This window comes from Saccopteryx leptura, chromosome 2 (assembly GCF_036850995.1).
Source record: "Saccopteryx leptura isolate mSacLep1 chromosome 2, mSacLep1_pri_phased_curated, whole genome shotgun sequence".
Classification (NCBI taxonomy): Eukaryota; Metazoa; Chordata; class Mammalia; order Chiroptera; family Emballonuridae; genus Saccopteryx; species Saccopteryx leptura.
In genome coordinates, this window is record NC_089504.1 from 326958611 (window position 1) to 326974760 (window position 16150).

The 16150-nt window shown below is 52.2% G+C and overlaps 2 protein-coding genes across 6 annotated transcripts; both read right to left on the reverse strand.

Moving 5' to 3' along the window:
• Positions 1–714: 714 nt before the first annotated feature.
• On the reverse strand, positions 715–7617 carry BCL6B (BCL6B transcription repressor). 2 transcript variants are annotated; one of them, XM_066363273.1, is made up of 9 exons: positions 7524–7617; positions 6816–7006; positions 6354–6575; positions 5882–6241; positions 5139–5263; positions 4395–4559; positions 4171–4301; positions 3916–4053; positions 715–2721 (listed from the first exon to the last, which is right to left on the reverse strand). In XM_066363273.1, the coding sequence occupies exons 2-9, from the start codon at positions 6992–6994 to the stop codon at positions 2605–2607; spliced, it is 1437 nt and encodes a 478-aa protein (XP_066219370.1). In that variant the 5' UTR covers positions 6995–7006; positions 7524–7617; the 3' UTR covers positions 715–2604. The 2 variants fall into 2 exon arrangements, with proteins under 2 accessions (XP_066219370.1, XP_066219372.1); XM_066363275.1 differs by lacking the exon at positions 4395–4559.
• A 5527-nt stretch (positions 7618–13144) lies between these two features.
• On the reverse strand, positions 13145–16102 carry C2H17orf49 (chromosome 2 C17orf49 homolog). 4 transcript variants are annotated; one of them, XM_066363284.1, is made up of 6 exons: positions 15897–16101; positions 15579–15673; positions 14886–14987; positions 13922–14112; positions 13607–13711; positions 13145–13403 (listed from the first exon to the last, which is right to left on the reverse strand). In XM_066363284.1, the coding sequence occupies exons 1-6, from the start codon at positions 15915–15917 to the stop codon at positions 13339–13341; spliced, it is 579 nt and encodes a 192-aa protein (XP_066219381.1). In that variant the 5' UTR covers positions 15918–16101; the 3' UTR covers positions 13145–13338. The 4 variants fall into 4 exon arrangements, with proteins under 4 accessions (XP_066219381.1, XP_066219382.1, XP_066219383.1 ...); XM_066363285.1 differs by having other exon boundaries at positions 13145–13399; positions 15897–16091; XM_066363286.1 differs by lacking the exon at positions 14886–14987 and having other exon boundaries at positions 15897–16102.
• Between the last annotated feature and the right edge of the window lie 48 nt (positions 16103–16150).

The window sequence follows — 16150 nt, forward strand, 5'->3', positions numbered from 1 at the left end:
TTCTTTTTGCTTTGAAAAACCTAATCCAGGTCATAGGTTTTGAAAAACTGAGAAACACGACCACAAACTGTAAATGTTGGAAGGAGCTGCAGAGACCACATTAATAAACTTATTTCACAGATGAGTAATTTAAGTCCAAAATGAAGGTAACATGAGAACTAGTGAAATTCTACCCTCTGCCCACAGGGCAGAACAGAGTTGTATACCCAGGACACACACAGGACGGGAAAGAAGTATACACTGGGTAATGGATAGATTCCAAGACACCATTGCTAGGGGAGGGGTAGAGTTGGCATGTTGACCTAACCACACAGCCTTCTCACTGCCACCTCCAACCCCTGTTATCCTCATGGGACCCAGGTCCTATCTATTTGGGGGGGTGGGTGGTGGTAGGGGGTGTCCCAGCACAGATGCATCCCCTAGTAACTTGGTATTATTAGTGGCTTCCTGGTTTCTCCCAGCCACCTCCACACTTCAGGCAGGAAGTGACTTCAGAGCAGCAGGATGCAGGTGGCTCCGGAAAAACTTTCCTGAAGTCACTGGTTCCTACACAATGAGCCAGAAGGCTGGGGCAGGGTAGTAGAAAACATGGGCCATTTAAAATGTCTGGTGGAATAGGCACAAAATCCAAGATGGTATCCAGGAGTGAAGAACTTTGTCCATCTTTCCCCAGTCTCCAAATCCCCCAGGCAAGAACCCAGAACACAACAGGCAGCACAAAGAGGCTTCTTTATTCCATGATTTTGATTGTGCAAGATCTAATATCTCCACCTCTAGGCACTCTCCACCTGCCAATCCAGTCTATTAAAAACAAAAAATCATGGTTCCTTCTCACATCTCTCTTCTGTTTTCCCTCCCTTCTGCAAATCTGCAGTGTGGAGTAAGAGGGAGAAGAGTAGCTTTCTTACCAGTTCCCACTTGACAGCCACTAGTACTGACCTATCTTGAGGAAGCTCTACCCCGCAAATTCAAAGTGCTTCTTACCCTCTTCTCCATGTCCCATAAGCAAATAGGCTCCAGAGCAAAAGGGGCAGGACTGTAAATCAAATCCTTCCACCCAGCTAAGAGGCAACCCCATTCCTAACTTTCTACCCACTTGGCTTATACCAGAGACTGCACCCTTCAACCAACTTCTTATTTCTGCCTGGATACTTGATCCACTAGAAGGTCCATCAAACAATCAGCCTTTTAAATCTTACAAACCTCTAATCCCAATCCCAATCCCAAACTATTGCAAACTCATAACGGAACTCAGCCCCTTTACTCTCCCTGTGCATATACTGGTTCCACATTGGAGTGCAGTATGGGAAGACCAGGGCACAGACCCAGCTTTTCTAAGGTAATAAAGTTACCAAGCACCTGTGACATCTAGAGGCAAAGAAGTTTCTGGAATCTAGACATTTGCCAGAAGATATCCAAAAACCCAATGAAGGAAGGAGTTTGTCTCAGGTAGAGAGGAACCCCAGGAACATTCAAGCCCAGATGCCTGTGCAGCAAAGGACTGGTCATGACATATTTAGTCAAGATAAAGAATTTTGCAATTTTCCCCTAGGTCGTAAGATTCTTAGAGACTGGGCAGAATTGGAAAAAGTGGCATCATCTCTAATAAGGAATTTCAGATCTCTTCCCCATGGAGGGATCAACTCAGTGCTAAGAACACCCTCATGGAAGGGTTGTGGGCTCTATAAAAAAAAAGACATAGCAGAGTCAAACCTAGGTGAACAGATGAATGGACAATTAGGGGTATAAGAAAAAGCCTCTTCAATCAGCTTCCCAGTTCCAAGACTGACAAAGTCCACACACCCACAGCCCTCAGGAGGCATTTATTACCTCCATTTCGGGCTCACTATAAAGGTTCACATAACCCTTGAAGAACAGAGCAAAGTCTCTTCAGTTCTAGCCTGCTAGAGAACCTATGATATTCACAATGCCAGAGAGGGTTCCTGACCCAATTCCACAAACCCACATGTTCCCAGAGCTGCCCTAGAACAAATAAAGGTTCCAGACCTAGAATTGAAGGGCCAGGACACTGAGAACCTCTTTCTCCATTTCAAACAAACCAATGAGAAAACAAATAAACAATTATAAAGATAGAAGTATAGAAGTTATGGCAATAATAACATAAAACACTCAAGCCAAAGGAGACAGCCAAGTGCTAATCTCTGCCAGCAGAGCTGTGACCTCACATTCTGTGTTTCAGGTCACTTTGATTACACTGTGGAAGAGGGAAGTGGGCAATGAAATAGAATAAAGGCCCTAGTGCCACCCAAAGGCCTCAATAAATTATATTTACAGATAAACTGAATGAAATGGGAGTTATAAGTGGAAGACTGTTCCCTTTAGAAAATCAGGCTTCCAGCCTCTCCCTTCCCGAGCTCCTAGCTTGCTCTCTCAGAAACAATTTTGATTGTGGGGAAGAGGTTTTGACCAGCAAAACAGAGGCAGATCAAGTTGGGATCTGCCACCCCTGCTCTCCCCAGTGAAAAATTAAGGTGGTGGCAGTTTCTGAGAATGGAGGGGCTTTGTATACCTCCATGCCCAAATCTGACATAGAAGCAGCTTTCCTGGCTTCCAATACTGACTGGGGTCTCAGCCATTGCTCAGCTAGGGCCCTCCCAGAATGTGGTAGTGCACTTTGGTGTTGGTAGCAGCTCCGTGTTTCTGGCGCAGATGCAGCCGTAGTTGACTCTTGTGCCGGAAATGCAGGCTGCAGGGGTCGCACTGTAGGGGGAGGAGAGACAGCTGGGTCAGGTCACTTCCCATCTACAGCCACCTTTTAAGTGTTGAGCGAGATAGAACTGTCAGCTCTCCGCCCAAGAGAAGATCTTTAGTCCTCTTGTCCTCCAGAGGCCAAGGCGGTACACGCCCTCCTCTTCAGCAAAGGATTTTCCATCCCTTAGCTCAGGGGTCCCCAAACTTTTTACACAGGGGGCCAGTTCACTGTCCCTCAGACCGTTGGAGGGCCGGACTATAAAAAAAACTATGAACAAATCCCTATGCACACTGCATATATATATATATATATATATATATATTTTTTTTTTTTTCATTTTTCTGAAGCTGGAAACAGGGAGAGACAGTCAGACAGACTCCCGCATGCGCCCGACCGGGATCCACCCGGCACGCCCACCAGGGGGCGACGCTCTGCCCACCAGGGGGCGATGCTCTGCCCATCCTGGGCGTTGCCATGTTGCGACCAGAGCCACTCTAGCGCCTGAGGCAGAGGCCACAGAGCCATCCCCAGCGCCTGGGCCATCTTTGCTCCAATGGAGCCTTGGCTGCGGGAGGGGAAGAGAGAGACAGAGAGGAAAGCGCGGCGGAGGGGTGGAGAAGCAAATGGGCGCTTCTCCTGTGTGCCCTGGCCGGGAATCGAACCCGGGTCCTCCACACGCTAGGCTGACACTCTACCGCTGAGCCAACCGGCCAGGGCCTGCATATATCTTATTTTAAAGTAAAAAAACAAAACGAGAACAAATACAATATTTAAAATAAAAAACAAGTAAATTTAAATCAACAAACTGACCAGTATTTCAATGGGAACTATGCTTCTCTCACTGACCACCAATGAAAGAGGTGCCCCTTCCGGAAATGCAGCGGGGGGGGGCCAGATAAATGGCCTCAGGGGGCCGCATGCGGCCCGCAGGCCGTAATTTGGGGACCCCTGCCTTAGCTGCTCTTCAGAAGCTAGTGTCCAGACAAGGAGCCTAATTTTTATACCTGCCCATCCCTACCCCATCTCCTCTCCTTACTTACCTCCCTACCCTAGGCCCTGCCCCTTGCCACATGGACTCTCCAGGATACCACCCATTTAGGAAAAAATCTAGAGACCACCAGGTCCACTCCTCTGGGATCCCCAACCTTAGGTAAATGGGAGGTAAGTCTAAGCCTTTGAGCAAGGCCAGGTCGGGTACTCACATGGTAAGGCTTCTCCCCAGTGTGGATGCGAACGTGGCTTTTAAGGGTCTGTAGGTGGCGGAAGCGAGTCCCGCAGGTGGGACAAGGATAGGGCTTCTCCCCTGTGTGGATCAGCACATGTGCGCGCAGATGCGCTACCTGGGAAGGGAGGGAACATCAGACAAGACCTCTGGAAAGGACAGAACCCTCCCCAGACAGCCCACTCTGCCCTCTTGCAAATTTGCCTTTGAGCCAGTTCTGAGACTGGCTCTATACCTGTACAAAGCGGGATCCACACGTCTCACACTTATAGGGCTTCTCTCCCGAATGGATGCGGCTATGCGTTTTTAGGTTAGCTGGCCGGTTAAAGCGGGCTCCACAGATGGAGCAGTGGTAGGGCTTTTCCCCTGAAGGCAGGGAGGAAGGGAGGTCAGGGACTCTGTCCTAGGACACCTGTGGGCGTGAAGGCCAGGGCCCTCTCCTCCCTGCTCCTCCTCTACCTGTGTGCACCGTGCGGTGACTGGCTAGGTTGCCCTTGTAGCGGAAGGCTGACCGGCACAGCTGACACTTGTATGGCTTTTCCTCATCCCCAGGAGCCAAGGGGTCCAGCCCCGGTGAGAACCCAGCCACAGCCTCACAGCTTTGGCAGCTGAAAAATTCACTTCCTGGGAAGGGGTGGGGGGTGGGTAATGACAATACCAAGGAATCCTCAAACCACACAGCAGTAGGTTTTCTTTTTCCCAATCTACTGTTAAGACTTCTGGGGCTCACTTGACTTGTTCATGGTTACATGGTTAGTAAGAGGGAAAGCCAATATCTGACTCTCATGTCTCCCTGTCTCCAGAGTACTCTGCTAATCTTTGCAATAGTGGTGGTGGTAGGTGGAGGCCCCTACTAGTGCATGGAAGCTTCTGTTTCTCTCTCCTCTCTTGGACCACTCTCTCCACTGGAGAGACCCTGCCAAGCTCTGGGGAGCCCACTCAGCCCTGGATGAGAATAGGCCAGAAGTTCCCAAACACTGGTGCTCATTGGAAGCTTTAAAAAATACTAATGCCTGGCTCCCACTTCTAGACATTTTGATCTATGGGGTGTGACTTGGGAAATGAGATTTTAAAAGCTCCATAAGTGATTCTAATTTGCAGAATGTAATTGGAATAGGTCTTTCCTGAAGCCTTTTGGCCCAAACTGGTCTTGAGCAGCCACAGGAGAAAAGCCTAGAAGGAGATAAAAAGAGGGGCTCTTACCTGGTGATGGATGAGCCCGCCCAGAGGGTGATGATGCAGTGGCTTCTTGAGCCCGGGGTGTGAGATGGGGGGTATTGACTGTAGCCCCACATTTGAACTGTACAGTGGCAGCAGTTGGAGAGAGCCTAGGCAGAGTAAAAGGTTAGGAGAGACTATGAAGAGGGGAGTTTCTCTGCTAGAGAACTTAGAGCCAAAGGCCCACCCTCTAGAACAGGGGTCGGGAAACTTTTTGGCTGAGAGAGCCATGAACACCACATATTTTTAAAATGTAATTCCGTGAGAGCCATACAACGACCCGTGTACATTATGCATTATCCAATAAAAATTTGGTGTTGTCCCAGAGGACAGCTGTGACCCGCAACCATGAACATGAGCGGTAGGAAATGAATGGATTGTAATACATAAGAATGTTTTATATTTTTAACATTATTATTATTTTTTAATAAAGATTTATCTGCGAGCCAGATGCAGCCACCAAAAGAGCCACATCTGGCTCGCGAGCCATAGGTTCCCAACCCCTGCTCTAGAAGTTAGCCAATACTGACCAATGAGCCATATCCAATTGTGCTGCAAAGACCCACTAAAGTAAGTAAGCCTGGTCTCTGGCCAACTTCCTAAGGTGAGCTAGTGTCTCTGGAATGTATCCACTCACTCCCTGCTCCTGACCACCCAGGCCCAATGACTCTGTCTGCCTCTTAGCTGAGGCTAATCACTTCAAACTTTGGAGATTCCAGTTTCTGTACCTGCTCTGGGGACCGGGAATGGGTCCTTCTTCACTGCCACTGCTGCTGCTGCTGCTGCTGGATGCCTCATCTCCACTGGGGAGCCCAGATTGGGGGCAGAGCTGACCAGAACTTCTCTCCCCAGCCAGGCTCCCTGCCTGGGAGGCCTGAGAGTTTAGCACGATGAACTTGTATTTTTTCCAGTTGCAGGCCTTGGGGTCTGGGCTGCCTGGACTGGGGGATCCTTGACTGCAGCTGCGAGACTCAGTAGGTGGGTCTGGGTGCCCTTCGGAGCGCCTGGGACTGCCTGGAGGAGGGGCTGTTGGGGGCGTGGGGGGTTCTGCCTCCAGGGGCCGCAGGGAGATGCCCAGAGGTTCATAGCTGGGAAAAGTGCGATGGACATTAGTGCTATTTGCTAATCTTGGCCTCTGCCCTTGACACTTGGGATGCCAACCATCTCACCCACGGAGAACACCGAGCTGGGGCTCCTCACCTGGACTGAATGAAGCGGTGGCATGCCTGGACCACATGATCCATCTGCAAGTAGGTGGCAGCTGCAAGAACGGCTGGTGCAGTGGATGGAGAGAGGCGTAGGCGCGACGTGTACATGAAGTCCAGAAGAGGAGCGAAACCTCCGGCTTCCGGGCCTCCGGGCAGAGAGAGCACATCCACCCCAACTCCTGCACGGCCTCGGAAAATTGAATAGAAGAAGCCACTGGAGAAAGGGCAGACAGGTCAGGTTAGAAGCTAGGGAACCAAGAGAGATACTTGCCACTATGGAAAGCCACGCCCCGTAGAAAACCTCGCCTACTCGCCACGGTCACCCCGCCCCCAATTCCAGGGCGCTCCGCCTCCTGCTCCTGAAAGGTTTAGCTTCGTATTCCCTTCCAAAGACCTTATGGCTCCGCCCCTTTCCCCTTTAGTTCCACTCCACCCCAAGAGGCTCCCCTCGAACCTGCAAGCGATAAGAACTGCCTTGTGAGCCCGAAGGGGTTGCCCGCCAACCAGCAGCGTGACGTCAGTGAGGATTCCGCGCAGGCGCAACTCATTGAGGTTGCCGAGCACGTCGGAGGAGTGGCGAGTGAACTCGCGGACGTAGCCCAGCGCTCCCTCCGGAGTAGCGGTGGAACCCATCGTGACGCAGGCCTGAGGGTGCCAAGGGATCCAGGCAGTCCTAAGACGCCTTCAGTTCCACAGTTTGCCTCTTCCTCCTGATGTGCAACTAGAGCCTAGCCTCCAGCCCCGGCTTAAGCAGTCTCACTTAATTCATCTTGTTCTTCGCCCTCGATAGCACCGCTTTCGTCCTCTATAGATTCGAAGGTTCCTACACCGCGGTGTCGATGGCGAGCGTGGGGACTCAGGTCCACAGCACCCTTAGCTCGACTCCTAGTGCCCTTACAGCACCCATCCACCCACTCCTCTCCGCTTCACTGCGCTCCTGAGTTGCAGGTGTCCGACCCTGCCCGGAGACCCTAGGCGATTTGCGGTCCACACACCTTCAAATCAGTAGAAGTTCTCTCCCCCAAACCACGAATTCTACTACTATCTAGTCCGGGATCCCTATTTAACCCAATTTGGGGGCCTCAGTCTTCCTATATCATCAACAAACCCCAAATCTCTACGGGTACCCGGGAGTCTGGCTCTCTAAGTCTCTCGTTCTTACCCCCGTCCTGCAGGGGCTGCGGCTTCTCTTCTCAAGGGGGTGGGTCCTTTCTCTGCTCTTGGTCTCGGCTCCTTTATCTGGCCGGGATGGCGGGGGCGGGGGTGGAGGTGGGGTGAACGCCTGGGTCTGTATCCTTCCTTCCTCCGTAGCTCTCCAGATGGCGAGCCCGGGGCGGGGTCTCCGACTCTAGGGCGGGACCTCAGAAATGTTGGATGGTCATAACCTAAAGGGTCTTAGGTCACCGACAGTGCAATCGTCGAGAATGGGACATTCAAATTGGGGAGAAGGTTGGGTATATAGAGTGGAAACATGGTTGACTGGGTGGTGGGGGACTGCATCAGCGAAAATTGGTATATTGGCTTTTGGAAGGGGGTGCCAGGAGCCTGTTACAGGAGTGTGAATACAGCAAAACTCCAGTTTACGGTATTAGGGGACATAAGTGAGAACCCAACGAGGTACCAGGTTTGGGGAGGCTCCAGTGGGCTCTTGTGGGGTCTGAAACAGAGGAGGGGTAGTGTGAAAGACAGGTTTCTCTAGCAGGGCCTACCAAAAGGGGGACTCTGAGCGGGCGCGGTAGGGAAAGGGCGGATATGATTTCTAGTTTGTTTCCGTCCATTGTCCTGAGACCGGACGGCTCCTCCAGCTGCTTCCCCTCGAGGAGGTGGGGAAAGTCCCGGGTGGGAGCCGAGAGACGCTCAGGAGACCTACGCGTCCGGACTGTCGCTCTCGACTCCCTTCAAAATTCTTTTAGAGATCCAGAGAGAGAGAGAGACTCCCGCCAAACCCCGCTCGCCCTCCCCCAATCCCAGCTCACTAGGGCTTCGGGCATCCTCCGGTAGGCTTCGTTAGGAGGTTGGCGGGACGCCGGGGTCCAGCGCGGCAAAGGCAAGCAGGCAAAGCTCGGCAATGTCGGGCTCCTTCCACGAGGGGGCGGACGAACACTAGCTTCGTTTCGCCGGTTCGTTTTCACCCGGCTGGACCGGGTCCAGTCTGACAGGGAATCGGGATCAATTCTGTCTGAACGACGGAAACCTTCGTCCTCGTCCCCTTTGCGCTTGTTTATTTTGTCTCTTTGTCTCCTAGGAGGGAACTAGGGCTGTTGGGCAGAGGGAGGGAAAGTTAGGCGACAGAAGTGACTTTTCTCCGAGGCTGGGTTCCCTACCTGGGGTGAGAAATCCGAGGGAATTGGGCCCAAGGGAAATGGGTGGGACAAGGAGTGAGGTCTGAGCCCTGAGAAGACAGGGTTTTCCATTCTAATTCGTCTAGACACTATTATCTGTCTTTACAGGTGAATTTTTAATGAACATTAATATGAAAGTTGGGTGGCATGAATGAAAAGAAGGAAAAACAGGGAGGTTCTTGGGATAAAAGAAGGGAAGGAAGGCAGGAGGGTCCTGATAACCCTAATTTTAAGTCCCTGATCTGGGACATGGACATGGGTCAAACCCTCACTTTTATTTTGTTTGAGGAGACATTGGGCTGGGTGGACGAGGCTCATTTGGAGAAGGGAGGCCAGAGCTGAGTCCAGGTGCAAAGCAGGACTTGGATTTGGACTCAGGAGTCCTCCATTTCCCAGGGATGATTAACCATTACCCACAGAGTTGCATATCTAGGCCTGGGGCCCTCCCCTTCAGATTTGAGGATGTCTTCATTTGCATGCTCAGATAAACTGCTGAGAAACTGAGAATTGGGGACCACTAAGGTTTCAGGACCATTTGGTGGCTTTTGATGTGAGGGTTACTTTGACCTCTGCCCAGTGTGAGGGTGGGAGTGAAAGTAGGGACTCCTTTGGAATCAGATTGGTATTGATTTTGTGTTACCTGGTCAAGTGTGGGATGTATGTTTATTATGGGACGTTGAGTTAGTTTGATTATTTTGGGCACTGGGAACTGCATTCAGGTTTGAGAGCAAATGGTAAGTTTAAGGCATGTAGTTGGTTTTGAAGCTGCATTAGTTTAGGGGATTCTGACACTCACAATTTGGAGATTGTCATCTTGGAAAATCAGGAGGACTTGCTATGTGTCCTTGGGGAAGTGGATAAGAATTTTGTTTCAGGGATTCATAGTCATTGGTGTATATGGACAATCTGATGCTCAAGTACAGCATTCATGCTGATTTGGTGGTGCGTTATGTTTTGGGGTGCCATATAAGTTTCAAGGCTCAGATAAGATTGGAAGGGACATAAAATTCAATTTGGAGACTTTTATTAGCTTGCAGTAGAACATAATAAGAACCTGGGAGTGTGTTTGTAGGCCTTCTATGATAATGGGTCCATGAGGGGGAGCAAAGCTTTACATTTGAATATTGTGGAAACTTAAATGTGAGGAGGGGATATTCCTGTGTATGCACAGATAGCCAATAAACTTTTTCCAGGGGGCAGAAACAAGATGAGGGCCCAGGGTGGGAAATTAAAGTTTTGGGGTATTCTTATTTTGGGGTGTTTTGCAGTTATTTGGGTGAAGCTGAGGGATAGATCGTAAGGTGAGATTATTTGGAAGGTTCACTTAATTTGGAGTGTGATGCTGGTTTGGGGTGTCCTTTGCTTATAGTTCCTTTTTACCCCACATTCTAGAAATCTCTTTCTTTAGTGAACCCCAAATATGCCCAGGATTTGACCAGAGAAATTTGGAAAGGGAGTGTATTTCCTCTTATTTCTATGTGGCCTGAATAGATCTGAGGGAGAAAAGGTGGTTTTAGACTCTGAACCCCAATTTCTTAAGGGAGCACCTCAGTTTGGCAGAAGGTACGGGAAGATGAGGTGTCTTGTGGTAAAAGTGGACACCCCTGACTAGGTCAGTGCTGTTGGAACTGTGGCAAGGAGAGGTGGTGGTTGGGGTACAAGGAGTTGATTCTTGGACCCTGGTTTTCTAGAATTACAGCCCCAGACAGAAAGCAGACAGAGGACTGGGCGTGTTGATAGACAGGGAGGAGGGGTTCCTCCCGGTATTAGGGGCTAGGGGGTAAGCCAGGCCAGCTCTGCACGCCTGGGTCCCTGCTCTGTTCGGCTCTCCTCCCCTCTCTCCCTCCCACCGCCCACCCCACAACCCAAGGGAAAAAAACTGCCTGTGCAACAGCAATGGCAGATTCCAATCCTCCAGGCTTTCCTGAACCACTACCGAGACCAGCCAGGGGGGAGGGGAAGGGAGGAACGGGCTTTCCCGCTTCCCTAAGACTGGGGCTATGAGCTTGACCTCCTGGCCCCTAGCCCTTCGAGGAGTGCCCCCACTCCGGTCTGGAAGCCAGGTGTCCTGGACCCTAGCCCCCGGGCAGGGGGGGAGACTTGGAGAGACGGGGAGGAGGAAGGAGGAGTGACTTCCAAAATTGGCATCGGGACAGAGCAGGGCTGGCGGGAGGCAGGCGAAAGACGGAATTTTCCTGAAAAAACGGGGGTATCTGAGGACCCCAAATTTGGAGAGCTAGTCAAGGACTGTCCTGCCAACATCCTAGATTTTTTGGGGATTTTTTGGGGGCCCCAGGATCCCTCTAGATGGGGTGAGGAATGTAGTGTTGGGGGAATCTGACTGGGGCATTGCAGCTGCCTCTCCCGCCGAGTTGGACACGGATGGGCTGGGACGGGTTTGGGGGGGTGTCCCCAATTCTGACTTAGAGTGGAGGAACCCCCTCCTGAGCTCTCTTGTGGGGGTCTCCCCTCCCTAGGGCACTCCCCACTCCCTGAGCCAGCCAAGAGGAAGGAGGCCAGCGATGCGACTGGGGCGGCTCCTTTCTCCTGCACCCCAAATGTGAGGGATGCACCCCAAATTTTGATCCCTTCAAAATAGGGGACCAGGATCTCAGGGGAGAGTAGCTGAGGTAAGTGGGGAGGAAAGTGTCCCCTGTTTTCAGGAGAGACGTGGCGGTTGGGGGGGAGGTTTGGAGGTACGTGCTGGGGTGGGGTTGGGCTTTGTCAATCTTGGAACTGGGGGGATAACTGGAGAGGTTTTCTCTTATGGCCCTAAACTGCAGTCCCCCAGATAGAAACCAAAGGCTGAGACCAGAGGGTCCCCCAACATCCCCAGCCATTAGTAAAGTGTCTGATTTGTTTCACCCCCACAAAGGCTCTGCCGAGGATGGGTGCTGGGGGCAGCTGTTCAGTTTGGGGGGCTGTGGAAGGTGGAATGAGAAGGACTTGATGTAGGATAGGGGTGTCAAGGAAGGGGGTCTGGCATCTCCTGGGCCTAAAAAGACTGCTTACACCTACTATCCTAGGTCTTTTTGATTGCTAAGAGTTTTGGGGGTGTGTCGGAAGGGAAGGTGGTAAAGGGTGGGATGGGAGGTGGGAAGCTAACTTTTGGGTTTTAGAGGACATTATTTTGATTTGCGAAAGTGATTTGGCCCTTGGATTTTGTTTTCTGGGGTTTACATTTTAAAATCAAGTCCTGGACAGGAGAAAAAGGCTGAGGGAAGGCCTAGGGTGGGGTTGGGGAGAGGCGTGTTTGTCTCAGCTTAAACGTGGCTTTCTGGGGTGGGCCACCTTCCTGGGCCTGGTGGATAGGCAGATGAGGGTTGTTGCACCAGGTGGGACTTGGGTCCTGGGGGGCCATGGGGAGTGGAAACACAGCTGGGGGTTAAATACCTGGCCCCTAGGTCCAGATGGCTCTCTTCCTGGGCCCTGCTGCTCCCTTCTCCCCCTGGCCTCCATTTCCTGCCTTGGGCCTCCATCTTGTGGCAGGCCCAGGGCCCAGGGCAACTTCCGGCCCCCCTCTCCCAACCATGTTCCAGCCCCACCACCTCTGGATTGCCAACTTCCAACCCTGCTGTCCTTGGCCTCCAGTCTCTCCTTGCTTTCTCTTGGTTTCTGACCCAGAGAGGGGAGGACTGAACACAGGAAGCCCTGGGTCCCTGCCCTTGCTGACTCGAGAGTTTTCGGTCCCCCAGTTATTCCCTATTTCCTCTGCCTCTGACCCACCCTAGGGATCCCCTGAGCAGTTTCTACAGAGGGGAAGATGGTTCCAGTCTTATTATACTGCAGACATGCTCCTTGGGCTCCTCTCCCCCCAGTTGCCTGCTCAGCTCCTAGTCCTGGATTCTTGTTTTCCCCAACCATTCTTGGGACGTTTGCCTTTTGTGCCTCCTCTGTCCCTGCTCCTGGTGGTGGGGGTCTTCCCAGCACTGTCCTTCTCCCCTCCTTTCAACCCACCCGTCCTGCTCTCGCCTCAGCAGCACACTGTGGTTTGTACGGCACTGTGGCCACGTCCAAACCACACTGTGGTGTTAGAGCGAGGGCAGGGGAGGCACCGCTGAGGCTTGGCCCTGGAGGCCACCCTGAAGAAGCAACACAGACATCTGGGGCCTTCTTGCAAGATTATAGGGTGGAGGGGGTATGTGAAAGCACGGAAAACAGCCCCTCTAAAATCTCCAGGCAGTCTCAGAAACACTGACTGCTAGAGACCCTGGGAGTAAGTTCTGCCTTCAGAGAGCAAAGTGGAGCCTTTGTTCCCCACACCCAGCTCCCCTGGCTCTAGCAGCACAGAAATATTGGCACTGCCAAGAGTCTGCCAATATTGGCTGAGCTGCTCCAGGCAGGGTGGTGAAAGCTGCCCAGGAGGGGCTGAACCCCTGGGGGCTAAGGAGAGAGTGAATGGCCCCTTGTACTCCAATAATGTTAAGTGGAGGCACCAAGGTAAGAGGAAAATCTTTATTGTTTTCTGTATAAAAATGTCCATTAGATGCAAGTGAAAGAGGATGGAGGAAGATGCTTATACAAGAACAGCAAGGTGGGCAGCCTCCGCAATCTTTGACCCTCTCTCATGCAGGCCTTGGTCAGAGTCCTAGGTGATCCACAGGTCCAAGGTGAGAAGGGTCAGAGGTGGAAGGTTCAGCGAGACAGCAGAGGAGGATCAGCAGAGGTCATGAGAAGGCCAGAATCCAGGGTCAGGCTGTCTGGAACAGGAAGTAAAATGGGCCGAGATGGAGCAAGCCCCAAGACAATTCCCGACTCCAAAGCCCCTCACTCTTCACTCACCCACCCACCTGCAGTGTGTATGAGAGAACCTTCTCTTCCAAAGCCCCTGTACAAGGGAGGGGACTTCTGCTAAGACCCTCCCTGACCCCTTCAGCTGGTATGGGAGGAGAAGGACTCCTACCCTGGTCGAAGTTGAGTTTCTTGGACGGAGGAGTTTCTCCTAGCCCTTCAATATCCACCAGGTCACTGTTGGCGTCGGAGTCATTCAAAGCACTGAGTGTCACATCTGGGAGGGGGGCATAAGCTAGGTTCTAGGTTCCCTGACTTCCCTAGTTTCCCAAAGCTTTGAGCTCTCCCTCCCTCCCCTACCCCAGCCACTCTCTAGGAATCTTCACAGGGAGAGGAAGAGATTTGTCCTTCTTTGACCCAAGCCAAATTCTCTCACTGAACCTCGGATGGGAATTCAACCCCTAGGCAGCAACTCCACAGCCCTCACCAGCCTTCTGTTTCTTTATGGGGGGACCCCCAGCCTCAGGGACACTGGAGCTGCTTGGTGGAGGAGCTGCTGGAGGAGGTGTCAATACACCAGATGCCACCTTCTTGGGCCCTTTTTTGGGTGACTCAGCTGGAAGGGGGATACCAGAGTCTTCATATACTTTGCGCTTCACAGTGGCCTTTATCTGAGCCCTGAAGAGAGAGCAGGTTAGGATGGGAGTCATCATCAGAGAACCTGAGGGGGAAAGGGAGGGGCATGGATAAAGGGGGCACTCTGAAGGAATACCAGGGAGCCCCTTCAGAACTTGGATAAGAATACAACTTACAGCCCCAATGCTTTGGTTGGATCTCATTTTCTTTAAACTTGTCATTCACTTAGGGCAGATGGAGTGTAAAGAGAAATTCCTGGACTGAGCCATGGGAAGGGCCCAACTCCTAATTCTCTTCTGGGAAAGGAGTATGGATGTGAAAGGCTAACAAGCCTTAGTGATCTATTTACAGATAGATTCTGATCAACAAGTTCAGAATGACAGCACCCCTGGAAACATCTCAGTCGAGTCCCAAGAGAGCTGTATAAATAACCAGGCAGCTCCCCATGTGTGCCTTGACTGGGCAAGCCAGGGGTCTTGAACCAGCAACCTCAGCATTCCAGGTCGATGCCTTATGCACTGCGCCAACACAGGTCAGGCACCAGGCAACTCCCATTACCAAATTCAATTACTGGGTATCTCAAGTCATTTAAAATAAAATTCTGGGAAGGTCCTGATTACCAAAGCACTTTGGTAACTTCTGACCAATTATGCCATTTCTTTTATCTTTCAGTCCTCAAGGGGATGCTAACAAAACTAGCAACAAAGTAGGAAAGATGTTGAGCTAGAAGGAAGTTCTGAGGCAGATGGAACAATGGGTATGGAGGAAGAAAGCTGCCCACCCCCCTCTTTCTATACCAGCCACCCCTCCCTCACACTGTCCGTTCCTTGATGACACAGCTGATGTGATTAAGATCGTCCCCAAATCGCTTCACAGCAGCCCTCAGCATCTCTATCTCCGTCTCCGTCCATTTGGCACTGTCAGAAGGGGAGAGGGGAATAGCGAAAGTGGGAGGAGGAGGGGTGTGGAGCTAGCCCCCAGGCTTTGCATTCCACAGCAACCAGCCTCCTCCCTTAATCCCTGGGGGCCCACCCATGGATCCATAAAGTGGTCCTCCTTAAAAGAAAAAAATTTTGTAAAGATTTTAAGACCCCGTGGGAACCCCAAGGACCCCCAACCACGTGACATTGCAACATCCGCCACCTTATAAGAAAGCCTCTTCCCCATCATCGTGAAACAGCTGCTATCAACAGCCTACTGAAACCAATCCGACAAGTAGGGGGTCTTACAAACAGAACCCCTGAACATAATCTGAGGAAGTTCCACAAGACTGGGGGATGTGGGTAGTGGTGGTGGTGGTCTGTCGTCTGCGGGTTCAGGTTATGAGCCTTAGTCTGCGGTTTTATCTGTCATTCATTCAACAATCATTTACTAACACCCACTCGACACCGTGCCAGACACAAAGGTGAACTAAAAGTAACACCTGTCCCTGCTCTAAAGAGTCCGTGTCAGTGATCCAGTCCAAGCGTCCGCACTCAGCATCCACGTCCCAGCCCGGGCTCACGTACCCCGCGGGGGAAGAGTCGGCCACGGGATGCAGCTGCATCGTCAGCTCCCCAAGCTTCGTAAAGGCGGCGCCCGCCGCGGAGAAGATCTCTCCGACCTGGGGGCCGGGCAGTGGGGGGGGAGGGGAGCAGGCAGCATTACGGGGTACCAGAGCACACCCCACGCGGTCCCTCCCAGAGCCGCCAGCCCCACCCCAGGCTCAACTCTCGCCCGCCTCCCGCCCCCCACCCCAGGCGGAAGAGCAGGGAGCCAACTTGGGGGCGGCCGGGGGACGCTCTCCCGTAGCCGCCAGGGAGCGCTGTCCGCAAGGGAGGTCGAACCTTTGTGGACGCTGACGTCATGGTCCCGAGCGCTTCCGCCACGGAGATGTTACCGCCGCCACTGCCACCACGGAGCCGGGACCACGAAGAGCTAGCGGAAAGAACCTCTCCGACCCGCGCTGGAAGTCCCACCCCTACCCGCAGCTGATTGGCTCAAAGTCGGACGCTCAGTGCCTCACGGACTGCAGTTACTTAGGCTGCCTCGGTGCATGGAGGGAGTGGAAGTCGCCGCCTCACTTCCGGCCCGGCTGCCC

Coding starts and splice junctions, on each gene's coding strand:
- BCL6B (XM_066363273.1), bottom strand. CDS start 6,994: ATGGGTTCCACCGCTACTCCGGAGGGAGCGCTGGGCTACGTCCGCGAG. Junction 5,264..5,881: donor ATTCCCGGTCCCCAGAGCAG/GTACAGAAACTG, acceptor TACTCTGCCTAG/GCTCTCTCCAACTGCTGCCA. Junction 4,302..4,394: donor TCACCGCACGGTGCACACAG/GTAGAGGAGGAG, acceptor CCCTGCCTTCAG/GGGAAAAGCCCTACCACTGC.
- C2H17orf49 (XM_066363284.1), bottom strand. CDS start 15,917: ATGACGTCAGCGTCCACAAAG. Junction 14,113..14,885: donor GTCATCAAGGAACGGACAGT/GTGAGGGAGGGG, acceptor CTCTCTCTTCAG/GGCTCAGATAAAGGCCACTG. Junction 13,712..13,921: donor CATAAAGAAACAGAAGGCTG/GTGAGGGCTGTG, acceptor CCCCCCTCCCAG/ATGTGACACTCAGTGCTTTG.